Source organism: Nelumbo lutea, chromosome 8 (assembly GCF_056320005.1).
Source record: "Nelumbo lutea isolate HS-2025 chromosome 8, American lotus-T2T, whole genome shotgun sequence".
NCBI classification, from domain to species: domain Eukaryota; kingdom Viridiplantae; phylum Streptophyta; class Magnoliopsida; order Proteales; family Nelumbonaceae; genus Nelumbo; species Nelumbo lutea.
In genome coordinates this window covers 10,042,271-10,070,127 of record NC_142691.1, presented here as the reverse complement: position 1 = coordinate 10,070,127, position 27,857 = coordinate 10,042,271, and the positions used below count along the sequence as shown (strand labels likewise).

Sequence of the window (27,857 nt, the reverse complement as noted above, 5' to 3'; positions counted from 1 at the left end):
ACATCTAGCCTTTTTGTTAACACTTAACACGACTCTAAAGTCTAAACGAGAAGAGAGAAGGGATGAGCCGACGAGCGACCAAAAGCGAAAAAATTCGGTTGGAGCAGAGAGTAAAAAACTGCGGTTCTGAAAAAGGGAGGGAGCGCGAGCGAGCTTCTGAAACTCTTTCTTTGTTAGGGGCTTAGGGCTTTTGACCTGCTTTGCTTCTAGGGTTTCTATCTCCTTCTGATCTTCGACGGTTGGGAATTTGAAGCATTAGCTGGGATTTGCTCGAATTCTTTGCGATCTAGCCGGAATATTTCTGCCGTTCACTGGTTTCCGATTTCTTGACGGCGTTTTCAGGATAGTTTTCGTTTGCAAATATGGTGAATTCCTTGGTCGAACGGGCTACAAGTGATATGCTGATCGGTCCCGATTGGGCGATGAACATTGAGATCTGTGATATTCTAAATCACGATCCTGGGTATGCGATTTGTTCTTCACCTGTTTTGTTTATTTTGTTGGTTGGTGTTTCTCAAATTGTTATTCTGTATGGATTCGAGGTTCATTTCTCTAGTTGCTTGTGTTCCTTGCGAGAAAAAGTCGCTTGTATTAAGTTCAATTCATGGTTGGTGATTCCTGTGCGATTGCTTTGGGGTTGGTGTCTTGGGATGGGGATCAATATTATCGATTAAGGGAAATGGCGGTTTCATGCTTTTGCGTCATTTTATTGTTTTCGAGATTTCTTGAGGGCAGTCAGCAGATTTGGTTAAAAAGTTTGCGATTCTGTTTCAGAAAGTTGACACCCTTGGTTAACAAAACTGTCCTCTGTTCATATTTTAGGAGATTTACAATTACGTTTTGACTCATTTGCATCGCTTTATACTGGGTAATTTTATATTTTTGACCTGTAAAAGTTTGTGGATTCACTTCAGACAAGATAGGAAAATCTGGAATGAGGATAAACAGAAAACTGAATTGCGTGAAATTTGTAAGATTTGGTAGAATTCAAAATTTCAGCGGTTGTAACTTCAGTGGAATTTGCATTTTGATCAGATGTCTCCTTCTTACTGAAATTCTGGTGGAGTTTAGTGATTACCGAGTTAGGGGCACTTCCTTAAAAAGGTTCCCCTCAGTAAACAGGGGCTGCTTTCTTTCTATTTTCTTCCTTTCTTTTTTGCCCCCCCATTTTTGTTTCTATCTTTTACCATCAATGATGCAAATCTTAGTAAAGTCTTTAGTATGTGAGTTTTAAAGTCGTTCAATAAATTATTTCAGAAAATTGGTTCTTTCCTATCTTTGCTTTCCTAGGAGCTCTTTTTCTTCATTGTAGTTATTGTAAGTTGTAACTTTTAAGGAGATGGCCTCTTTCAAGTTCACTATTCTAACTTGTAAAAAGATTTTGCACTTTGGTCTCCATTATTTTCTTATGTGATCTAGGAGTTTACCACAAAATAGCAGTTAATTTGGTTCTTGAAATGGGTCTAAGCAAGCTGGAAAGTGGGATCAAGTCACAAAGCCATCAGCTTGCTAGCTTGATAATTGAGAACAAATTTGGTTTGCCCCACAAAATTCTGGAAAAAAATCTTGAGGCTAACTAATCAATTAAACTAGTGAAAACAGAACTGATAAAGTGGGTGAAGATGAGCTGAAGTAGAGTTAACAGATTTGTTGAGTAAGTAGGCAAGGCTGGTGAGGATGGCTGTTCTACTATTAAGAGAGAACTACAAAAAATTAGTAACAAAAAGATAGAAAAAGAAAAGGGGGGGGGGGAACAATGGGATAATAGGAAGTGAAGGAGATAATTCAACAATGCAGAAGTAGAAGAAAATTAGAATGAAAGAGCTGACCTGACTCCTGAGATAATAATGCAAAGATCATTAAGCTACCATCCAATAAAAACAGAAATACCTGTAGTAGACCAAAGATAAGTCCTAATGGAGTCAACATCATTAACTTTTCATAGGAGTATGGACCTACAAATGGAGCCAGCACCTTAGTTGATTGAATCTCCTATAGAGCCCATGGCCTTTAGGACTAGGCCTTCTCTTTAGCCCATTTTTCCTCTTTATCATTATGATTTATGACATGTAGAGTATCTGTTGATATCCGTTTACTTACCATCTTTAATGCCAAACCTGCCTCCTTTCTAGGAATGGCAATGGGGTGGGGCACCTCCTCCCTGTCCCTGCCCTGAAGTCACGATACCTTGCCCCGTACCTGCCCCATCCTCGGTGGTGGGGCAGGTTCGGGGCGGGGCATCCATTCCCCATCGGGGTCGGGGAATCCTCGAATTTTCCCAGCTCCAAGGCAATTACTTAAAAAATATCTATTTTATGGACAATTTATACATAGGGTATGGGAATTTGGGGGTATTTTAGAATTGAATTATAATACTTTAGGGATAATTCAAAAATAAAATTATGGGATCCTAGGATTTTAAAAAATTTAGGGAAAACTTAGAGATATTTTAAATATCAATCTTAAACCTAGATATATTTTACTAATTTACCTTCGGGTTTGGGGCGGGTTCGGGGAATTAAATACAAAACCCGCCCCGCCCCATACCCGGTTCGGGGAAAAATTATTTTCCCCGTCCCCACCCCGTCCTTGTTTAGGGTCGGGGAAAACCTGCCCCTTCGGGGCAGGGCCTTGGTTTTACGGGGGAAATTGCCATCCCTACTCCTTTCTTTTTTAGGTTGTTTTATTACCTGAAGTTTTTCCTCACATGGTTACACATCTCATTTTTGTTCTTCATCAATTTAACATTACATTATCAGCCCACAAATGGGGGAATGCAATGGTAAGAGGAGTGTCCCCTGACCATAAGTTGGATGATGGAATTTTATATGATTACCATTTCCTAGATTTATGATCAATGACATGTCACATAGATATATTGAAATGAGATAATAAGACAGATGTACAACCCTTAACTGAATGGTCAGAAGACTCAGAACAACAAGGCGTTTTACAATATTACAAGCTAGCCCAGGTTTGGTTATACATTCCTAGAAGCTTGCAAACTGGAATTGACATATGCAAATGCTTCTGCCCCATCTGTTGGAGATCATCCCATGTTTGCTACGAATAACAATGTTCCGTCACTTAGATAGTTCCAAAGGGATTTTCAGAGCTATTTTTCCAATGAGAACCAGTTTTTCCAAGAAATGCATCTCCTATCATTGAGTAGCAATTTAGACAAACTTTAAGGTTGAAAGGACAAGACCCTTCTAAAGATGGAAAAGTAACCGTGATCAAGGCAGTCATGAGTTCAGTGTCCAATATCTAGGAAGCTGCTTATTGTTTTCAAAAGGTAATTTGGATGAAATTGATAAAATCCAAGGAAACTTCCTATGATTTTGGAAGGCAAAAAGAAGAAAATAGCTTGGATAAACTAGAGGAAATTATGCAAGCCAAAGAAAAAAGGGGGCTATTGGTGTCAAGAAAGCAGAGGACATTGACATGGTAGCTTAGCAAAGTTTGGATGGAGAATCCTTCACAAATCGTAATTGTATCCCAAGCAATGGGATCTTTTGGAAATGGAGAGGTATCCCAAGCATTGTTCTGAAAATCGGAATTGTATCATAAATCGTAGAGAAAGTTTAATCAAATTGAATCATGAATCATATTCTAAATTGAGATTATTTCTATTTTTTTAAACTTGTCAATATATATATATATATATATATATATATATATATATATATATATATATGTATGTATATGCATATAGGAAAGTGATTTTACCCTATTTTTAATCCGTATCTACCATATATGTACATAAAACAATAGAGTTTAGCACTTGAACGATAGAAGCCTAAGATGATATTAATCAAGTTTGAAAAGTCAAATAATTCATGTATAGTAGCTCTTTAACCTACATATGATGGATCTCCCTTGACAAAACTAAATATAAACAAAACAAAAATGACAAAGCAGAGAACTAATTCTTAATTTAATTTATTTGAGTCATATTTAATTGTATAAATCACAAGATTTATGAATCAAATCATGGATTTATGGTTTTTGGTTGAAAAGGATTCAGACATAAGATTTAAATTGAAGCCCTTGGTGTTCATGATTGAAATCGTGAATCGTATTGTAAATCATAAGACTTTGACAACATTGATCTCAAACTCTAAAGAGCTTATTGCAAAACAAACAAATCAGATGGACAGCTGGAAATAGGAGCAGGATATACTTCTCCATAGATAACTGAACTCTGAATTGCCTTCTGCTATTGCTTATTCCCCCAAACCAAGTCAATCTAGTGAACTTGAATTAAGGTGGAAAATTCATTGGTCGTGATACAAATGAATGGGGTCGACAAAAACTGAAATCTGTACTCCTGGTAAGCAAAACCAGAGTGGCTGGCTGGCTGCCGAGATTGGATTCAGTCCTCACAAAATGGTGCTCGCACCGTAATCACAGCCACTTGCAGCTGTGCATTGGGAATATCTCCCCGTGAATAAAAACATACAAGTACGGAGATATTCCCAATACACTGTTGCAAGTGGCTGTGAGAACCGTTTTGTGAGGACTGAATCTGACTTCCTGGCTGCCCCTTACTATCCCAACCCCACCTCTTGAAGATGGGATGTGGTGGGAACATCAGAAAATGGCCAATTCACCATAGTGTTCAATCTAAAAGTCTTGTTTTTATGGCTCCTCCTTAAAGGCAGACTTCCCAAAAGTAGAAAACTACATGAAAGAGTACAAATCAGAATAAGCATGCTGCAGATGGATGGTTCCTTTGCAGTCTCTTGAGATAAACTTAGTATCCAAGAGACTGCAAAGGTCATGCAGTCTCTTGAGATACTAGGTTTATCTCTTGATAAGTATGCTGCCAAGCTTAATGGCAAATTCTTTAGGAAATTGCTATTTTCATTACTTCCAAGAGTCCAACTGAGGCCACTTACAGTTACAGGTCATGTGCTCTGCATCCTCTTTTGCTTGATTTATATTCTGGAACTGTGTGCTACTCCATTGCTAACACATCCTTTTTTCCCTGTTTTTTTTTTATAATTATTTTTTCTCTGTTTATGGTAGCATCTGAATTATTCTGTATTTGACTTGTAACATTGATAATTGTTTTGGTTCATCAGGCAAGCAAAGGATGTTGTTAAAGGCTTAAAAAAGCGTCTTGGAAGCAAGAATCCAAAGGTCCAACTTCTTGCCCTCACAGTAAGCACCATAAATGCTGAAATCTCTGTTTTTTTTGATAATTAACTGAAATCTCTGTTTTGAATTTATTAATCTTATTTTTTGTGAATTTGGATGGCAAATATTTCATACTTTTTTTTTTGGGTTCCCAAAGCTATTGTATTTTGGGGCATATATTTCTTTCATGTTCTCAAGCTATTTTCAGAAGGCCTAACCTTCAGTTGGCTAATTTAAATTTACTTGCTTGACATGCTAGCTACTGGAGACATTGATAAAAAACTGTGGGGACATTGTCCATATGCATGTTGCAGAAAAAGATATTCTTCATGAAATGGTGAAGATAGTAAAAAAGAAGGTTGGATTATTTTATACATTTTCACTTATGTTCTGTTTCTCTCATTCCTGAGCAGGGCATATAATGTTTTCCATTTGTTTGCTGCAGCCTGACTTTCATGTCAAGGAGAAAATACTGACTCTAATAGATACTTGGCAAGAAGCTTTTGGAGGACCAAGGGCAAGATATCCACAATATTATGCTGCATACCAGGAGTTGTTGGTAAGCTTTGAGATTTGGTACTCGGAATAGTTCTCTTTTATTCTCCTTTGATAGATGCCACTCTATTGGTATCTTTCTATGGCATTATACGTATGAATTTACATGTGAAATACAGAATAAATTTCAATTTGATTAGATGCCAATCAGGTAGTGAACATCTTGGTGCATAATAACAACATTGAGAAGTACTGACATACTGGGATTGCTAAAAGGGAAGTCGTTTAGTATTGTTTGTCTTACATTGTCTAACATAACGTGACTTTACATCTCAGCGTGCTGGAGCAGTATTTCCTCGGAGATCTGAGAGGTCTGCACCCATATTCACACCTCCACAAACACAGCCATTATCATCCTATCCTCAAAATCTGCGTAATTCTGATTATCAGCAAGAGGTAGCTGAGTCTTCTGCAAATTCTGAATTTCCAACCCTGAGGTACACCTTTTTTGGTCATCCATCTTTTTAAAGCAAGCAACTTATAACTAGAAAGTCAAGTATACCCCTCACCTCCATAAATATGTCTTGGCTTAAGCTTGTATTAAACTCTGCCAGTTTCTTTCTTATCCATTTATATTTGATTGATTTGGAAGATTTTACCAGTTTTTCTGATCCACAAATTGATTACCAGATTGCTTAAAGCATCTGATGATGTATAAAAACCTTGTGCAGTGGTGTCTTAGTAGGTCGAGCATTCCATACCAAGAAATTCTCTAAGGAATTGATTCCCTGATTATATTTTTGGATAATTGTTAGTGTTTTAAATTGTAACCCTTCTCTTGTTCTTATCTTTTTGCATTAGTTATTGGATGAACTAAATAGACATTTATAGAGGTTGCATTGTGCATGTTGTTTGCTGATGATATAATATCATTTTCATTCAACAAGGAAATCAGTGCCTAATGCACACCCAAGAAAAGGAGCAGCCTTGGTTTGGCATTATGGGAAGAAAGGAATGCTAGAGTATTTCAAGAGAAGGAAGGAGCAGCCAGGAACTGAAGGACTGTGTGTTGAATAGGGCAATACTTTGGTTTGGAAAATTTTCACCAATTCTCATATAATAACTTTTGGAGAAACTGGTCAGCAGTAGTGAGGTGTTCTTCCATTAAGAATAACATAGTTTCAAGGTGGTCTCCTCTGTCTGAAGGCTCATTGAAGCTGAACTTTGATGGAAGAAGCTTGGGCAACCCTGGGTTATCTGGAATGGGGGATATTCTGAGGGATGGGATTGGAGAGGTTGCTCTTTTCTACTTGGGTCCTTTAGGATTTGGAGATTCTATTAGGGCAGAGCTATTGGCTCCTGTACAAGGTTTGCCATTTGCAAACCAATTGGGGGTAGAACATTTAACCATTGAAGGGGATTTCAAGGTGGTAGTGGGCTGGTTGAAAAATCCCGAGGATATTATATGGTGCTACAAGAATGAAATTAAGAAATTTAATTGGTTGACAAGGAATATGTTGGTTTCTATACAGTGAGTGGGGAGATCAGTAAATGCTTTGGGTGATGTGTTAGCCAAGCAAGGGGTAAAAAATAGGGAAGAACAGTTTTGGGCTCAGATGTGATTTCTGTAATTTATTCCTAGTTTACTTGTAAGCTATTGTGATAGGCTGCAGCTCATGCCTCTTCATGGGATGCTGTATGAAATTACAATTCTAAATCAGGTTTCTGAATTAATAAAATTACACTATTACTCGTAAGAAAATGCACACCCAAGAAAAGGTGATACTAAAGTACAAGCAAAGCTGGTCCTCTGGCTCCTCCCCATCCCCCATCTAACTCCCAAACACTACTTGGATGCTTCTCACCATTTGAAGGCATTGGAGCTCACAACAACTTGAATGTTGATGCCTTGCCAATATAAGTATATAACCAGTGTTGAATTTGCTGATCATGGGTTGGTAAGGTCTCCTGCTGGTGGTAGCGGAGACTTGGGAGCGAATCCCGCCTGCACCTGGGTTGGGGGATGGGCTACCCCCTGTTGTGTAGTCCCTTGAAAAAAAAAAAACCAGTGTTGAATTTGATGATCATTGTATCCAAGTGAACAAAACATTCACTCTACTGGCCAAATGCTTGCCACCCTTATGTTGTGTCTGTGCTGCTATGGTTTATGTGCATTTCCTTCCATCCAATTTATGATTGTCTGAGAATATCCCACCATCATAACATTCTTGTATCCCTTCTGCCATTCCTATCATTACTTATTAGGCCTTGGATTAGTAACAACAGCCCTTATGGAACCTCAAGTTGAATTCATCCTGAATAGGATGTTGGGATTTGGCCATTAAATAGCACTTGTGAATACCTAGAATTCTTGGATTTCCTAAACTGAACCTATCAGTTTTTTATTTATTAATTGATAACTGTTCAATTAGTGAGAAATAATACAGATGTACGATCATGTGAAAACATACCCATACAGTTTGGGCTGGCTGAGGCTTCCTACTCTTCGTTTATTATTTACATTCTATTTACATGCATGAACCCCAAAACATTTATTTCCCATTCATGCTTTGATTGTCTAGTGCAGTGCATCAGCCAAGCCATTTGCTGATATTTGATTGTCTACGTTGCTAATATTCTTGTCCCTATTTCAAATCCCATTTCACCTGCACATTCTTGTATTTTATGCCCTGCCCATTCTTAAATCCTGTAGTAATGCCAACAGCTTAGCTCTTCTGGAATTTCCATTACCTACCAGTCCAATGGCTAGTATGGCTCCATGATCATCCCTAAAAACTCTTCCTTTACCCAGAGGCCTTGGATTGCCCAAGCTCTACCTGTCAAAATAATATAATAACATGAACTTTCCCTTGAATTGGGCCACCAACTGGTACCCACCCTTACATTACCGTTTAAATTACAATTTCCCCATTGGGGAATCGTCTCCCAGTACATTTGCATTTTTGCACCCATGAAAGTATGATTTGGCTTGGTTAGGCAATGGTGACATCCAAACTAGTGAAGCTCTACTTCTGGTTGTAGAAGAAGATGCTACCATTTGCCAGCTATTAAGGATGTTGTTGCTGGAGAAAGGGTAAAAGATACCCAAAGTTGCCACCCACCGGGTCACTCTCACAAAAATTGATTCCATTAAGGCTTCTTTCAATCTCTCCTTTTCATTGAATATTCTTTTATTCCTTTCTCCCAGATAGTGTATATGACTTTATTTCTTATGATTACTCATAAAAAGTCCAAAGGACCGCTGCCCCAGTTCAACCCATAACATTTTCTCTCTTTCTTGGTGATGTAAAAAAAGATTCTATAAACAGACTATGAATATCTCATGGAGGATTCCACCTGCAACCAATAGAGAGAAGAAGCACACTCAAATAAAGGAAACAATAGGTTGATCATAGAAGGGGATTCAAAGCTGGTAATTAGCTGGCGGCAAAAAGATGAGATTGGCTGGTGGAAAATTGTCAATGAAAGGAGGAAATTTAAGTTTTTAGCACAAGATATAGAGATCAAGTTGCAGTGGGTTAAAAGGAGTGCAGATGCCTTTGCCAATGTTTTGGCAAAGCAAAGGGTGGGAAGGGCTCAACTCTTTTGGGCTGTTCTGTAATTGCTTTATGTATTTTGTCATCTTAGAGAGAGTTAAGAGAGTTTATCTCTCTCCGGGATGTTCACTTGTATCTTCATTATTAATGAAATTTTCTGGTTATTGATAAAAAAAGAGCATAACAAATGGTAGGTAGTTTCTCCACTTTCAACTACTTTACCTTTCAAAAAAAAACTCATGGTGGTTTTGGAGGGTTCCAATCAAGATGTCTAGGATTGAAGATTGTGGAAGAAGAGGTTAGTGTTGGCCAGGCTCTAATGATGTCATCAACAGAGAAACATGCAAAATATCCTCACTTGTTTTAACCCAATGTGTCACTTTAACTGAAATCAATTCAATCAACACTTTTATGATCAGTTTTTTCCTTCCCATGCAGACCACAATATTTGCCACCCTTGTGCATCTCCAAAGAATCTTTCCTCCCTTTTTAGGAGGGGAGATTTAAAAGGCTGAAGTAAGCTTTCCTCTTGCAGTCAAGCTACATGAAGATGGGGTTCAGTTTGTAAGAAATAACCTTTCCATCGTGGTTCAATAAGAAATATCCATGATTGAGAAGAAAAGGGCTGAAATAAGCTTTCAACCTTTAGCGAATTTGTTTTAGTTGGGGACTGGGAGGGTTATTTTTTGGTAATGGGGTTCTGTTTGTCAGATGTTTCTTTTTAGGGAAGGACAGGGGTGTTTGAAGGTTCAGTGTCATCTCTTGGTAGTTTCTTATTATCAGCTCTTGTATTTTCTTTTTTATTTATAGATTTATTTACTATGAAAAAACATTAGCATTATCTAGTTGGTTGAAAAAAAATAATCCATCAGTCCATTAGTTAGCTGTTTCTAGGATAAGGATAGGGAATGATCATTAGGAAAAAGAAGGGTTTCTCTAAGAATGGACCAAGAGATTGTGTGGAAAGAAAATGCTAGGCAAGAAATCTGACCTATAGTGCAATGTTTATATCCATTCAAGAAAATTTCTCCAAATGAAGAAATCAGAGTAATGTCCTGGGTATTGCAATCTTTTTCACATTATCATACATGCTAAAAGTACTATTTGCCTATCTAATATGAGCAACAGAGCAGTTGATAAATGTTGAATGGGCCCATTGTTCCACTGGAACATAGGAACAATTATGGGATCCTTGCAAGGCAACAGAATTGATGAACATATTACTAACTTATTTTCCTACATCTAAGGGGGTCTCTTTTCATGGTTGTGTTTGTGTTTCATCTAGTTCACAAACACAATCAGCATTCTGAAGGATATTTCTATTTTGTTGCTGGTTCTAGAACCAGCAAATCATGGTTTCACAACCAGCAATGTCCCCATTTTTTGAACACTATGGAAGAAAACTTTTTGAACATAACCACATGGTTCAAAAAGAAGGCTGATGTGGCCAAGTGATTGTGTATCTTGGGCCATATTCCTATATTGTATAAAATTCAATATGTATATGTAATTGTATGTACTTTTAACATATTATATGTGTTCACATATTATATATTATTTCTAATATTATATATATGTATATCTATCTTTTTACATACCATATTATATTTTTAACATATTATGTATTATTGTTAACACATGATAAATAAATAGCTGTATGACTGAAGGTGCATGGTGGGTAGATGAATTGCTTCAATATGTGTAGCCACACAGAAGCTGACAATGTTTTGAATCTCCAAAAAATAAACCATGAACAGAATGGTGGTTATGGTTCCATGTGATTCAGAACACAACTACAACCCGCTATGGCAGAATGCCTAAGATGGTTCAAAACCAATGTTTTCATTTTCAAAAAGAGGTGGTATGGTTCTAAAACACAACTGCCCTTTTTTGGACCACGAACCGAAGACCACCTAAGTTGTAAAGTAAAAAAAATACAATGATACAAATTGCAAGTCCATGCCTTTGATGGTCTTCTTAGCAGTTTATGATCATCAAATTGGATAGTATCATTGATGATATTTTGGTAAATATCGGTAATGCTCACTCTTTTTTTTGGGTTCATAAATCCTTGTGTTGTGGATTAACTTATGTTGTCTTTCTCAGCCTGACCGAAATTCAAAATGCACGGGGTATCATGGATGTCCTTGCAGAAATGCTAAATGCTTTAGATCCAGGGAACAAAGAGGTATATTTCCTGATACCATCTAGATTGACATCTTTAACTCAGTGCAATTTTTCATATATAAATCTAATAAATATCATCATTTTTGTCTGTAGTTGTCAAGGTGCCAAGGCAAAGCTAGATGAACAGAGTGCCCAGATGCCCATATATAAAATCAATATTCAGTAACAGTGAAGAAAATTTTATTAATACTTGTGAGCAAACAAAATTTAAGGTTTGCATGAAGATTAGAAATCCCAGAATGGGTGACAGTTTACCCCACCCTTAATTGATCTGTTACAATTGAGCCCAATAAAGTCTTTCCTTACTTCACTTGTTTTGCCAAAGCATCAGTCAACCCATTGGCAGATCTATGAACCCAAGAAAAATTAGAATTTAAGCCCATTGCCTTTTGTCTGATTTCCCTCATGTGTTTCCTTGTATTGCCAAAGGAAAGAAAGGTGGGTGTTAAAAAGGGAATTGGAAGATCTCTTGAGGAAAGAGAAAATTTATTGGAGACAAAAATCGTGGTGTAGATGGGTTTTAGAGGGAGATGGGAACACTAGATTCTTTCACTCTAGCAAACGGAAGAAGAAAGAAAGACTTCATCCAATAGTGTGGAGTTTGAAGGAGAAATGTTGTCAAGGAAGGAGGAAATTGTGAGAGATTTTGTGAATCACTTTAAAGAGACTTATGGAAGAAATGAGGAGGAAAGATCCTTTGCTTGAGTTGGATTGGGCCAGATTGCTTCTGTCCCAAAAGGATCCTATGGAAGATAGGTTCACATTGGAGGAGATAAAAAGAAGTAATTTTCTTAATGGACAATTCAAAAGCTCCAGGACTAGACGGTTTCACCGTGGCTTTCTACCAAACTTAGTTGGTTACAGCTGGGTATTCCCGGAGAAGGTGGTGGACATCTTGTGGCAATGGCATGGCAGAGGTCTAGGAATTATACTGGAATATGGTGGCCCATGCAGTCTTGTGGGGCATTTGGGAATTTTGTAAAATAAAGCTAGAAATGCTGAAGATCTAACTTCCTACATCACTTTTCTCTGCAACATTGGGTGATTAATTCTGAAGTTTTCAATGGTCTCTCTTTAAATGATCTCCAGAGCAACCTTCCATAAATCCTGCACTCCTCTCCAAGATCTGAGTGGACTATGAGGCATTTTCTTAGAGAAGAAGGAGAAATGACTCTAAACTTTGATGGTAATGCCCAAGGCTCCACAGCTCAAGCAGGAATTGGAGGTGTAATCCGAGGGAAAAGGGGGAATGTTTGCTTGGCTTATAGTGGTCTGATTTGGAGGGCAGATGCTACAAAGGCAGAGGTCTTGGCTGCACTCACAGGAATTCGCCTCGCCAAACGGCTAGGTTTATCCTCTTTAACCATTAAAGAGGATTAACTATAGCATGGTTACGGGAGCAGGTAGGAGGGCCCTGGAAACTAGCCCACTTGATAGCTGAAGCTAGGGATATCTTAGTCTCTATGAATGTGAAGCTGGTCTGGATTCCTAGGGAGCAAAACACTGTTGCCGATAGCCTAGCAAAATCAGGGGTCTTTAGAGATTTCTTGTTTAGTGACAGTTGTTTGCCTTTGTAGTTCTGCCAAGCCGCTCTAGGCTTCATTACATCCTCCCATGTACTTTTTCTGATGAGATTGTGCAGTGTGCAGTCAGCAAGGTGGTGTCTTGGGTTGCTGTTAATCCAGCATTCAATCATGTAAATGTAGCCAGGAACTCAGGACTTAGTCCCTTTGGCAGCTGTAACTTTTTGTTATTTCTAGCCATTCCCATAGTGGACTGACTTCTTCTGTAATCTTTCTTCAATTTTCAACAAAATTACCTTACCTTTTCAAAAAAAAAAAAAAGATGAATTGTTGGAAGTCTTCAATGAATTTTGGTTTAAATGAGAGGTAAATCCGGGCACAAATGCCACTTTTATTGCAGTAATTCCTAAGAAGAAAGAAGCTTACACCCAAAGGTCCTGTCAGGGAGATTTAGCAAGGTATTGCTGTTTGTGAATTCACAAAATCAAGGAGCTTTTGTTCAGGGGAGACAAATAGTAGACCAAATTCTGATTGCAAATGAATATGTAGAGGAAAAGAGGAAAAAAGGGATGAAAGTTTAATTTGCAAATCAGATATGGAAAAGGCTTATGATTTCCTGGATCGATGACAACAGTCCAGGTGTGTGGAAGTTCAGACATCTAAACAGAGAAATAAAGAGCTTAGCAAAGGGTCTTGAGACAAGTTTCAAGTGGGTTAAGAGAACTTCAAATGGGATATCTGGTATTTTGGCAAAACAGGGGGTGTATAGGGATCAATATTTTTGGGCAGATTTGGGTTACATTTGTAACTTCTGACAAGCTTTGTCTCTCATGTCTTTAAAAGTTGATCTTAAATCTGTACTGTAAATTCCCCACTTATAATGAAATGAAAATGCTATTGATTACTGATCCAAAAAACAGTTCATTAGATTTAGCTGCTTACATATTCTTGATCCCTCTAGTGCAGCCAACATTTCTGCTTTGATAGGGTTACCTTGACCTTTGGGCCTGAGTAGAATGCCATGGTAGACCCATAATGGACTTCTAAAACCCCTCCAGAGCCCGTCAACCCCATATTTCCTAAACATCAGCCATCAAAGTTTAATTTTGTGTAATTAGGTCTAGAAAGGGGCCTGCAATTTTGGGAAGGATCTTGAAATTGATGAGGAGGCTGTTCAATGCTACCCTCTACATATTTCATCCATGGGAAATGGAGAGAACAATGCCAAAATCTTTGCCCTATGCACTATATTAATTGTTATACTTCCACTAACTTCTTCCACCTCCTGTGCATTCTCCTCAAAGATCCTTGCATTATGTCCCTCTGAAATTGCCCATATTAAAGCTGCCCTTGTACATTTCCATAGACCTCTTCCCCTTATGCCCAAAAAAAGGCCAAGCAAAATGAGCTTTTCACATCTGTTGGGGCTGTCCACCTACAACCAAAGAAAAAACCTTCTCTATATACTAGAAGCAAAGGAGCAGGGGATTAGTGAATGGTATAAAGACTCCCCACTTGAATTATAAAAGCACCATTTAGGTGTTCTTTTTTGTAATACATCACAAGTATTCATTTTCTTGTGCAACACCTCTCAACACAAAGCCCTTTTCTTGGATGGAACCGTTCTACTCCATATTTCTTTAGCTGGAAAAGGTTGAGGGATGGGGGAGGAAAGAGTTAAGACTTAAGACCTTGAAGAAAGAAGCACATGAAAAGACACCTGAAGGAACTGCTTTCCAAATTCTGCCATCCAGTAGTGACACATCCAAGAAAACATGTTCTAGGGGCCCCAAGCTATCAATAACGTTGGATAGTTAAGAGTCGCAAGTGCCTCTAAATAAACCAAAGTTCCAGCTTAGTTCTGGGTTTCCACAAAAGAAAAAATAGGTTTTGTTTTGAGGGAAGATAAATAATAGAGATTAGAAAGACAATCTTTCGAAGGACAATCACCCAACTGAACATCCTCCCAGAGTTTGATCTTACTACCCAAACAAGCATCATAGTGAGTGCGAGAAGGGAAAAAATAATTAGCAATAACATTCATCAAAGTAACTTTAAATTTTATATCAGTACATGAAAAATCATCATGTTCATAAATATGAATATTTGAAGTTATTTTACTGCTCGAAAACAAACTAAAAAGAAAGGCAGAACCCTTGTTTTACAAGAAAGTGACGAGAAATTAAAGCAACAGAGCCCCTGTTATATTGCAAAAAAAATTGATCAGAAACTTTACTGCAATAATCAAACAGAAAATAAAGGGGGTGGAGCCCCAGATTTACTTACAAAATTGAAAAGAAGTAGAGGGGGTGGAGTCCTTGTTTCACTACTAAAATTGAACACAAATTAATGAAATGGAACCACTTTTTAGTGGTTACAATCGTTTTAGAGGGTGGTTTTCCGTGTCAAGTGTTTCTCCTTGGAAGAGTTAAAAGGGAGGGTTGTTTTCCGTGTCAACTCTTGGATGAAGATTGCAGATCTATTTAGAAGCATTCTCCAGTTCTTTGTGGGAGATTTAGAAAGAAGCCTGGGGAAGGTTCTAAGTTTTTCGTGCCTGGAAGCTGCTCACACTGCTCCTTTGGCTCCAAGACCCTTTTCTGAGTATATTCTCCAGTTTGATGCGATATTCAGAGAACCGGACTGGGCATAGAACCGGAGAAGGGATAGGTTCATGGGTCAGAGGTTCAACTGGGGTTGAACCAGAGGTCAAACCGTGATGATGTGGCATACACATAAATATACTATGAGTCATATAAATACTATATATAATATATTTTACAACTTTTAGTATTCTTAAAATATGGTGGATGGATGGCAAGTTTCTTAATTTTTAAAGCAAATGACTAGGGTTCAAATCTCTTAATTTACATTTTCTTCAAAATACGTGCATAATAAAGTAATATGTACAATAAAAAGTCATTAATTAACACAAGTAAAAAGACAGACTAGTGGTAATTAAGCAGTATATAAAAATAAGAGGTCATGGGCTTAAGACTTGTTAAACATGTTTTAAAATTTCAATTATTTAAGGACCTGGGCGGTTTCATGAAACTGGGACTGGTTCACCGGGTTTTTAACAAATACGGTTATTGGGGTGTGGCCAAACCGGCCAGGGTCTTGGGTCATGGTTCAAATGGTTTGATTGGCCGGTCTGGTCCGGTTATTAACACTGGTTGGATGGCAGATGCTTGAGCAGGCTAAGTCACAGGGGTCAGGCAGGGATAGGAGGCATACTTCTAACCTCCTCTGGAAATCTAGTTTGGGCCTTCAGTGGGCCCATTGGGGAGGCTGAAGCAATTGAAGCCAAGGTGCAGGCTTTGTTGGTGGGTCTGAGGGTTGTGATGTCCCTGAATGTCTCTTCTTTGGTGCTAGGAGACAAAGGTATCAGTTGTATGCTAGAACAGCAGGAGGGGCCCTGGAGACTCTCCCATCAGTTCAATGAAATTAGGGAAATTCTGTCTTGGATGCTCTGTACCTTCAGGTGGATCCCTAGAGAGCTGAATACTGTGGCAGATGCTCTAGCTAAATATGGGGTGTACATGGGAGGATGTACAATAAAAACCAGTTAAGCCCAAGAAGACAGCTATAAGCCTACTACAAAGGCATAGCATTAGCACTTTACAAGACACCCCTGTTCAGCCCTGTTTTAGCTAAGGAATCAGCTGATACACTCTTACTCCTAAGCGCCAGGGCAACAGCTATGATATTGTCAGACTCAGACTGGATCTGATGGTTAGACTGCCTGAACCAGGAAAATGGTATTTTGGTTGCCTGGTTCTTAGAAATGTTGACTTGGTCAAACTTATCTCATTTAAATGTGCTAATATATGTTGTAGTCTCTAACATTTATTGTTTCAAGCATATTTTGATGTAAAATAGCTTTAAAAGATAATCTAGAATCATTTCCAGTACTTTTCAATATTTAAAAAATTTTCACATTTTTATTTGAACTAGTTGAATGGTCGAACTGCTCAACCTTGATTCAGTCACCAAAGTGGTTCTCTGTTGAGGCTGATTCTGACAACATTGAGTAACATTTTGATCAAAGAAGTGATGGCTTTCTTGAAAAATATGACAAGATTTTTAGTTTGTCACTTTGTTGTGGCTCTGAGTGACATGTTAATCTGGAATTGGAAGAATTCTAATTCAGCACATTCACATTGATGTCATGGTTATTTTCACACAGTTGAGTTGATGTTGCTCTAGCCTACCATTTCTTATTGCCATCTGAGTTGATTACAGACCTTTAAATTTCTTTTTTACATTTGTGCCTGCACTATGAACTGCAGCTTCCATTTTATATATTGCATTTTTTTCTCAGTCAATGTAGTGCCAATTTACAGGGGCTCAGGCAGGAGGTAATTGTGGACCTGGTCGACCAGTGCCGCACATACAAGCAGAGAGTAGTTCACCTTGTTAACACAACATCGTAAGCCCGTTTTTTTTTTTTTGATCAATAACACTTTCATTAATTCATCAGTAGAAAATTTACAAGTGGAAGACAAACACACGTATCTTCCAAGAGTCACAAAGAACTTCAAGAAAGGAAAGAGGAAAATACAAAGATACAAGGACACTAACATTACAACTTAGCCCAAAACAAGGAATCCCTTTCTGCCCCTTGTTTTGCTAAACCGTCAGCTAGGGAATTAGCTGATCTCTTAATCCAACATGTCTTAACTTCCATCTCCCGCACCAGCCATTTGAATTTCCTCTTCTCATTGTTATACTTCCAAAGATCATTTTGTTCTTTGGTCAGCCACCCTATCACCACCTCTGAATCCCCTTCAATTATAGGTTTCTTGATGTTCAATTCCTTAGCTTTCCGGGCTCCTTTCATAACTGCACATATCTCAGGTCTAAGGGAGTCACCCACTCCAATTGGGCCTGAGAACATAACAGAGATGACTCCATTTTCATCTCTAAAAACACCCCCGATCCCTGATTGTCCCGGGTTTCCCCTACTGCATCCATCAAAGTTTAATTTCAAGAATCCACTAGGTGGGGGGGTCCAAGCCACACTCATTACTGACTTGGTCTGCGTGCAACTTGCAATTTCACCCCACTTCCTCAACATGTCATCCACAGTGTAATCTGTGAATATTTCCAGAGATTTCAGCCACTATACCGCCCTAAACTATATGATAGCCCTCAAATCTACTGTCCCTCTCTGAGTTTCTGAGAATATCTTGGAGTTCCTTTCTTCCCACAGTGTCCAACATACTGCAGCCCTTAGTCCTCTCCACATTGTCCTTCCCCTTTTTAATCGCCACCTGAAGAAGGAGGGGGCGAAAAGGCCCTGCATGACCTCGCGAAGTGACACAACACCATTAGGTGAAAACCAGTCTCCCCATCTGCTTTACATAGAACACACCACTGAGGTGACAAGCAAGTATTGGGTCTCTTCTTTTGGAGTAGATCACCAGTGTTGATTCTTTCCAGATAGGCTTCCCAACAAAAACTACCAACCCTAGGAGGTATAGCTCTGCACCAAACCTCATCAACAGGAAAAGGGGACATGGTAGGACTGGTGGACTGGTGGACTGACTTAAGACTTTGAAGAACGAAGCACAAGAGAAAATGCCATTGGGGTTAGGTGTCCAAATTCTAGAATCCACCCTAGTGGGTTCTAAGACAACGTTATCAAGAAGTGCAAGAAGGCTCGAAATATAGTCGAAGTCTGAATCCCTCAAATCCCTTCTTAGATCCAAATTCCATCCAATCCCAGAAGTGGAAGAGGACGGGGTGGTGAAAGACGAGATCGGCTCATTTTTCAAATCAGAAAGAGCGTACAAAGACGGAAACTAATCCTTTAGAGGGGCGCTCCCCACCCAGGTTTGTTCCCAAAATTTTATGGAGTTACCGGAATTCAAGTCATACCTGATATTAGGAATGAAAACTAGTAGCATGTCATGAATGGCTTTCCAAGGAGAATTGCTTGTGATCCTAGCTCTGATTCCAACGTCCCATCCGTTGTGCTCCAGCCCATGAATACTTGCCACTATTCTAGTCCATAGCTTCTTCTTCTCCATAGGAAACCTCCACAACCACTTCCCCAGCAGAGTCATATTCCTTCTCCTAATACTCCCAAGCCCCAAACCACCACACGACTTACTCCTGCACGCTATTTCCCAGCTAACTCTATGATCCCTCTTCTCTTCTCTCGGCTCCCACAGGAAATCTCTCATTAACTTCTCTAATCTGTTAGCAATCTTCACTGGGATTTTAAACACCGACATGAAGAAGATGGGTAAGTTAGCAAGCGTGGCCTTAATTAATGTAATTCTCCCGCCAAGAGAGAGGTAATTCTTTTTCCAGGATACCAATCTTTTTTCAAACCTTTCCATCATCGGGTTCCAGAAGCTCTCTCTCTTGGGATTATCACCTAATGGTAATCCTAAATAGTTCAGAGGCCACCCCGTGAGTTCACACCCTAGCACTTCAGCACTCTCCTTGATCTCTCCCTCCTCCAAATTCAACCCCCACTACACAGCTTTTCCCAAGGTTAACCTTCAAATTGGATAGTTGCTCAAACAGTTGTATCACCGACTTTAAATTCCTGATAAACCTCACATTACCACCTTCACAAACAGAATCGTGTCATCAACAAACTGTAAATGTGTGAGGGGGGTTTCCATCCTCCCAACCCTCCAGCCTCTAATGAGCCCCCTAGAATTTGCTCTATGAATCAATTTCCTCAAAACCTCCGCAATTAAAATGAACAAGAAAGGAGAAAGGGGGTCTCCTTGTCTTATACCCCTACTGGCTGGAAAGAAATCTACCACTGTCCCATTCACTAGCACTGAATAATGACAATTCCAGACACAACTCATGATCCACTTACACCATCTAGCCCTAAACCCGAATTTGGTTAAAACTTTCCTCAAGAACTCCCAGTTCACCAAGTCATAAGCCTTTTCCAAGTCCAGCTTACAGACCACTCCCTTCTTCTTATCCCTCTTAAAGTTCTCCACACTCTCATTAGCAGTTAAAATCTGGTCTGTAATTTGTCTTCCACTCACAAAAGCTCCTTGATAGTGTTCAACGATATCCAGAATTACCTTCTTCAGCCTCAAAGGCAACACTTTTGCAATGATCTTGTACAAGCTATTCACCAAGCTTATTGGCCTAAAATCCTTCGGGTGGGATGTATATTTCTTTTTGGGAATTAAGGCTATAAATGTAGAGTTCACACCCGGATTGACAATTCCTCTCTTGAAAAACTCCTCAAACACCCGCAAGAGATCATCTTTCAAAATATGCCAACAATCCTGATAAAAAGCCATTGTAAACCCATCCGGCCCTGGGGCTTTTGTTCTATCCATAGAAAACACAGCTTCCTTGATCTCTTCTATATTAAAGCTTCTTTCCATCATTCTCCTGTTCTCCACCCCTACATCTGGCCAATCCAAACCTTCTACCCACACCCTTCTACTCACAGGCCTTCTTAGAATAGATTTGAAATGCTCCACACAGGCCCTGGCAATCTCCTATTGCTGTACTAACTCAACTCCATCTACCACCAATTTGGAGATAAAGTTATTCCTTTTCCCGCCATCTGCTTGAGAGTGGAAATACCTAGTGTTTCTATCTCCCTCTTGCATCCATTTACACCGAGATTTTTGCCTCCAGCTAATTTCCTCCTTGTGCAGGCAATCCTCTAATTGTCTTCTCAATTCTCTCCTGAGGTCATTGTCTTCCTCTCCATATTCTCCCCTTTCCTTTTTAAAGTCAAGGCTTTCAATCTTCTTCATCAAGTCTTCCTTTCTTTCTTCTGTCCTCCCGAACTCAATCAAGTTCCACTCCTTAATTCTTGCTTTCAAGAATTGTAGTTTCTTATGGAATTTTATCCCCTCCCACTACACCGACGGGTTACACTCATGCCACCACACCCTCACTTTGTTAGTAAACCCTGGATGCAGTAACCACATATTTTCAAATCTAAAGGGGGTAGGACCTCCACACCTTCTTTCCTCCTTGCATAACACTATGGGCCAGTGATCCGAGGTCACCCTTGGGAGAGCTCTAGCATCCAAGGTTCTCCAATGTTCTTCCCAATCCAAAGAGAACAGGAATCTATCCAGTTTAAAGCAAATGGATCGAGATTGGAGATTTGACCATGTAAATGCCTTATGCGCTAAACTTTCTCATGCTTTTTGTCACCCTCTGGTTAATCTTATTGGACTCTTCTGAGAACCTTATCACATTGAAGTCCCCACCCATGCACCAAGGCCCATCCCACAACCCTCTAACATCATCCAGTTCCTCCCATAACCCTTTTCTCTCTCTGTAATCATTCGGTCCGTAAACATTTGTGAGCACCCACATATAATCATCCTCTTGCTGCTTAAACTTCATGGAAACCGAGTACTTTCCAATCAACTCCATCCTTTCAACCACATCCCTCTTCTACATTGTTACAATCCCCCCGGAAGCACCCCACGATGGAGCCGCCACCCAGCTAATCCCCCTGGCTTTCCATACACTCCTTGCCCATTTGTCACTAAACTCCATTCTCTTAGACTCTTGCAACAAAACAATGTCTGGGTCATATCGTCTTATTACCTCTTTTATTGTTGCTCTCTTCTTTGCACTCCCAATTCCTCTCACATTCCAATTAAGAATCTTCATTCCGCTTCTTTTTACAAACCCCTTGCCACCTACCCGCTACTTTCCCCCTTTCCTTCTATCTCCTTTTACCTCGAGCTTCTTGTCTCCTTCTACATCTCTCTTTAGTCTCTCTACTTCACTCAACCTCCTCTTCTTTGTTATGATCTGCATCTTCCTCTTCTGTAAACTTTCTTTCAACTCGTTCAAATCCTCCAGCCTACAGCCCAACTTCCCTACAAATTCTGCTATCTTGTCTTCTCTCACCGATTCCACCACCCCTACCCTTCCTCCAATCCCCTTCATCTTTGTCCACTTGCCTTTCCTTTCTCTCCTCTATTCCCACCTCAGTTCTTTCCTCTCCAACCTTCCTCCCCTTACTGTTACCTCCCTCCTTCCTTGCTTTCTCCCCGTAAACCTCTCCATCTCTACCCTCATTCATGTCCCTCCTCTCTTCCTTCCTCCCCTTCCTTCGTCCATATCAGCTGCCCTTCCACATCCTTAAACACTCTTTCAATGATTTCCCACACTTGTCCACTTCTATACCTTTCTTCCCGCACCTTCCCACAATCCTTCCTTCCCCTCTCCCCCTCCTCAGAGAGCCCGCCTACTAGCTCGGCTGCATATTCATAGGCTACAGGACATGGTACAGGAACGAAATCTGGAACCAAAGATATAGGAGACACATTAGTAGCATAAACCGAAATCACATGGTTACCTGGGACTAAAGGACAAGCTAGAATAGGACTGCTCCTGGCCTCCTTCTCTTGTTCCGAAGGCTGGTAAACAATTATCTTCTTGAGTTGGTTGGGAAGTACTTTTGTCTTTTGGTCAACCTGGTGATCTTTCCACTCTACCCCTGGGTCACCCCTAAATAGCATATTCCTGCTCTGCTTCCGGTTCTCCCGGTTTTCCCCTTTTGATAAACCTTGCGCACTCTGTGGTCTTGGGAATGAGATAATCCGATTGCAGTCTTCGCTCTGGAATAATATTGCAATATTCCACCCTTCCATATCACTTCCAGCACAGCTGCCTTCATCGTTTACATTGCCCACACTAGAGCCATCGATAGAAAGGTCCTCCGGTTCACCATCGTCTTCACCGCATTGCACCCGCCCTTCAAACTTCTCTTTCTTCTCTTCAGTTCTTCCCCTAGTGAAACTTAGCTCCGGCCTCTCTATGAAGCCTCACACGAGGCTAAGCTCCTTCAAGCTGCGTCGGGAGACCCACTGTAACGCCCTCTTCTTTCCTGGTTTCCGACGCTGCGCGCATTCCCCCTTTTGGCTCGCGGCTGGGGACGATGATAGATCGAAACCGATGTCTATCATAGTCGAAACCCTAGTCACATGTTTCTTTAGTGGCTCACGTGCCTTATAAACAAACTGGGTCGGGCCCGCTGGCCTGTTTGGGCCTTTAAGAATACTATTAGCAGCCCACATGGGCTTTTGCTTTGGCCCATTTGTAAGCACCCGCGAGCTCACGTGACTTTTAAGAAGTTCACGCGCGTCCAGCCCCGACCCCGGTTTGGTTCTAACAGGTTTAAGTTCAAATCTTCCTTGGCCCAACCCCTTTTCCCTATTCAGAACAGTCTTGGCGCCAGTTACAACCTGTGCAAAGGACCTGCCACCCTCCAGACTGCTCACTTCTTCCACACGCGAAAATCCCACCCCCTGCCTACTACCCTTTTGTTTCTCCAGCAAATGTTTTTCCATTTTAGTGAAAGTGCTTTTCTTGTTTGAATCCTCCAACCTTTTCTTGCCACGCAGCTCTTCTTCTTCAACCTTCTCATCTCCCTCCATACGAGCCTCTTTCCAGAGCATCGATTCAGTGGATGAATCCAGCCACACTGAGTAACACGGCCTTTCGACTAGCACCTCTATCTTCCGAGGCCCCTCCTAGTGATCCTCCACACATCAAAGCAATGGCTTCAGCAGTTTCTTGCTTCCACAAATGAAAGGGAAGACCTAACAGACGCACCACCACTCCATCTTCAACAAAGAAATCTTTGGAGTTTGATCCCGGACACCATCTTGATACTGTGAAATTTCCAAGCTTAGCTTGGATGTTTAAAGCCTCAACTTCTACTCTGTTCTCAAGCAAATCCAGCAAAGCCTTGTTCTTCTCAAAGGATGTTAAAATAAATGTGCTCTTCAACTTTAACCTTGCTGTTAACAGATCTGCAACTTTCCTCCAGTCAAGAATGGGAGCTGAAGCTTCAACTATCAATTTACTTTCCCAATCCCCTCTCTGTATGTTTACTCCCATTCTGTAATTACCTACCCCAGCTAACACCTTGCTTAGTCTTGTTCACCATACTACTAGACCTGCTTATCTTCCTTTTTACTAATGCTTCTTTTTTTACACTCATGCGTTTCAGCAGTTCACATAAGGCGTCAAGAACTGCCTTCCAGGCCTGACTCTTCCTTCCTTCTTGAAAGCAGATCATCTACTTTCTACCCTTGCCAAAAAATTCTGTCAAGGAGATAAAATAACCTTTAAGGTTTCTCTTACACTCTACAACAACTCTTCTTCCAGATTCTGAGAAAAGCTCTTTCCAACCATTTTGCTTGCCTTTGTTACTTGCACCTTCCACAAACTCCTTGAGCCCTTCAATTACCCCCAGTCCTTCTAACAGCACCATCCCTCTCTTTGCTTCCCTGATCTTCAAGCTCAGCTGACCATTTAATCTCTGTTCCTCAAATAGGAGTTCCTTAGATTCAATCTTCAAAACTTTTTTCCAACGGCCTACCTCCACAAATTCTCCCATCTCAGCTCCTCCCCTCTTCCCTTCTCATCCTCTCAGCAACCTTCTCTTTGCTTCACCCTCTCACCCTCTCACCATCTCAGACAATGGCACCAGATGAAAACACAGTTCCTCTCCCTCTCACCCTCTCACCCTTTCACCCAGATGAAAACATCGTAAGCCCTTTTATTAGTGAATTTATGCAAATGATAATACCTGGAACTCTTTTAACATGATAAATACCAATGCAATTATGGAAATTGACATGAATGATAAAATCAAATTTCCTGCTATGATAAGGCCTTTTATTATCTCATTCAAACAAAAGTTTTATAGTTTTATTACTGCAGGAGTCTTGCAAGCTGCAAATATTGGGAATGAGTTGTCGGCCTTTAACATGTGTATTAGCAGATTATAATATGCATATCCTTATAAATGACTTGTTTATATGTTGGTATTTTTTGGTTATATATCTGCCTATGTTTATTACTGAGCTGATTGCCAATATAAGCAGTGAGCATACATAAAGTTGTCGTTATTCATCATCTATAGTAAATTTTGTTTTATCAACCACTAATTAAGAACCCCATGGTAGGGGGCAACCATACAAGTATTTGTTTAATATCCCATTATCCTGGTGACAAAGTCTTGAAGCATTTAAGCTAGGTGAGTTATTTGATTTAGGGGACTAAGGGGGTTCTTGGGACTGGTGTTGCATTCCTGTTTAGAGTCCATGTAAGCACCATGCAGGCATTTTGACTTCACAGTACCAGAATCACATTTGGTTGGGTAGAGTTGCGTTCAAACATTTGTATCACCTTTTACGTTGAATTATGTGCATGGGGGTGTTGGGGAAATGTCTTTTTAGCCTTCCCCCCAAAGGGGGGGGGGTGTTTCCACTTTGGTTGCCTTATGTGGCACCTAATGGTGCTTATGTGTATTAAACTATGCAGTGTGTTATGTTCCAAAACATCTTGCTTTCCTGATTTCCAATGCTATAATTCAGGTTCAAATATTGGGACTTAAAACTCCATGGTTCCAAACACCCACTAAATGAGGTTTAATTTGTAAATTAAACAACATACTTTATCTAGAGAATGTGAACCCCACCAGCATAACATTGTAAAAGCCTTTGTACTGGGTTTTTTATTTGAATTTGGAGATTAAATTTGATTTGATTTGTGACTAAAATTAACTAGATCGTTAGATTTAATTTGTGATTTAAGGATATGAAATGACCCTCTATGTGAATTAAAAAACAAAACAATTTCGGAGTTAGAGTGGGATCCAATCCACTCTAGATTTTGTTTTTTATTTTTTAATTTTGAATTAGAAATTGTTTTTTAGCCCAGTTGGTGCTATGTTAAAACCTCAAGCAGCCAGGCATGAGAGCAGGGTTCAGGGCTGAGAGTGGTCACTCCTCCCATTCAAAAAGAAGGGCTGCATAAATTTTCATTAGAAGGGTCATTACCTAATGCTTACATATTAACCAACCAGTGAAATCCATAGCTGTCAAACATCAATGCATGCCCTTGTGTATATATTCATTGTGAACTTGTTAAAAATACCATTAGTAAAATTACCTAACAACCTAAAGATGTATTATACTTGCAAAATTCCTTGACATTAAAACATATAATGTTAAACTTGCATCTTAAATGAATTGAATGACTTTTTTGATTCGGTTGACTTGCTCAATATTTATCTTATTCTATTTTACTTTCATCTATTTCAGGGATGAATCTTTGCTTTGTCAAGGACTAGCATTGAATGATGACTTGCAGCGTTTACTGGCAAAACATGAAGCAATTGCTTCAGGAACTTCTGTTCAAGTGGAGAAACCTAAACCTCTTCAGGCTCTTGTAGATGTTGGCGGAGCTGCGGTAACTTCCCGAGAGAATACACAGCCTGATGGGAGGTACTAATACATTAATACACTTCTCGTGGGTATTTCTTGGTTATCAATTATTCATCATTCTCGTGGGAGGTACTAATACATCAGTGCTCTGAGAAGGGAGTAATTTAGTCATAGTTTAGCATCCTTCTATGGATGTAGTTGGTCATACTAAAAAAATTATAACCTTGATAAATTTAGTCAATATCTGAACTGGAGGTATACATACTTGATCTACACTTTCTGGTTTTTGGGACGCCATCTTGTTCTCTTCAACCATGACTTTCTTCCCCATTATGATTTCCCTCTCTGCTGTAGTTAAAAGCAATGAGTTTTTTCGTTTCTGTTTTCTTTTGCTACACAGGTCTACTTCAAGTTCTAATCCAGGGAGTCAACCTTCTCTTCAGTTGGTCCCAGTAACTCCTTCAGCAACGGCTGATCCAAAAATGGATCTTCTCAGTGGGGATATTTACAATTCACCAACTCAGGGGAATTCACTAGCTCTTGTCCCCGTTGGAGAGCCCCAGCCAGCCGGTCCTGCTGCATCACAGCAGACAGTTGATCCTTTAGCTCAGCAGAACCTTCTTGCTCTTTCTGACATGTTTCCCCAAAGCAGTAATACCACGGATTCTATGAATTCCAACTCAACATATCCAGCTGCACAAACATACCCTTCAGCAGCACAGTTTCCTCAGCAGCAGCAATTGCAGCCACCACAACCCACATTTTATTCGAACGGAAGTACCCCTAACATGGGTTTACCTCAATCACCAAATGCCAATCCTCCATGGAACAACCAGGTTGCTCAAGGCTTTAACCACCAGCTAGAACAGCCTGTATATGGTACCTCTATACCTCCCTAATTGTTTCCTTGAAACTATAGTTGTATGAACTTTCTACTTAACCTACATCTACATTCTGGGATATTCAACAGGTGCAAGTTCTCAAAGCAGTGGTACACTGCCACCACCACCATGGGATAGTCAACCAATGGAAGCAAGCCAACAGTCAGGCACTTATTACCCCCAACCAATGCAAGTTACCCATGTGGTGGTCACACACTCCCAACCGGTACAGAGTGACTTAAATTCTCAGCCTATGGGGAATAACCAGGGGATTGGTATGTATGTTCAGTCCGTTCCAAGCACCCAACTAGCAGCCATTAATCATCAGTCGATTCAGAACAATCAAATGTTGGGCATGCTTCCTCAGCCAATCCAGGCAGGGCAGATGATGGGCATGCTTCCTCCACCAATTCTAGCCAGCCAGATGGCACATATGAATCTTCAGCCAATGCAAAACGTTGGGTACGGGTATGGTGCACAGGCTCAGTTCCTTGAACAGAGGATGTATGGGCTCTCAGTACAAGACGACAATGCTTTGAGGAACTCTTATTCCTTGGGATCGACGACATCATCATACCTGCCACCTATGAAACCATCCAAGCCAGAGGATAAGTTGTTTGGCGACCTTGTGGACATGGCCAAGTCAAAGACGAAGAAAATCACTCCTGGGCTGTCAGGAAGTATGTAAAATGATTGATGTGATGTTTTTTGTTCTTATTTTTTCCCCTAAAATTTTCAAAATCTTACTTATTTTTCTATATATTTTCCTTCACTTTGATCTGCTATTGTATTGCTTGTCTGGCGATTGAAATCATGTACATTCCCTGTAGAGAGAAATTGAAAATCAGACATTTCCTTTGTTTA

At 39.9% G+C, this 27,857-nt stretch overlaps 1 protein-coding gene across 1 annotated transcript; it reads left to right on the top strand.

The window, feature by feature from the left end:
• Positions 1-28: 28 nt before the first annotated feature.
• Positions 29-27,857, top strand: LOC148842634 (TOM1-like protein 9). Its single transcript, XM_088957906.1, has 10 exons — positions 29-463; positions 5,088-5,166; positions 5,402-5,500; positions 5,588-5,701; positions 5,974-6,134; positions 11,301-11,382; positions 17,248-17,333; positions 25,990-26,172; positions 26,513-26,991; positions 27,083-27,857. Exons 1-10 carry the CDS (start codon positions 363-365, stop codon positions 27,679-27,681), a joined length of 1,983 nt encoding a protein of 660 aa, XP_088814032.1. The 5' UTR covers positions 29-362; the 3' UTR covers positions 27,682-27,857.

Excerpts from the sequence above, each read along its gene's own strand:
- LOC148842634 (XM_088957906.1), top strand. The coding sequence starts at position 363 with ATGGTGAATTCCTTGGTCGAACGGGCTACAAGTGATATGCTGATCGGT. Across the intron at positions 6,135-11,300 it reads TCTGAATTTCCAACCCTGAG|CCTGACCGAAATTCAAAATG; the intron begins GTACACCTTTTT and ends TGTCTTTCTCAG. Across the intron at positions 26,992-27,082 it reads GCTAGAACAGCCTGTATATG|GTGCAAGTTCTCAAAGCAGT; the intron begins GTACCTCTATAC and ends GATATTCAACAG.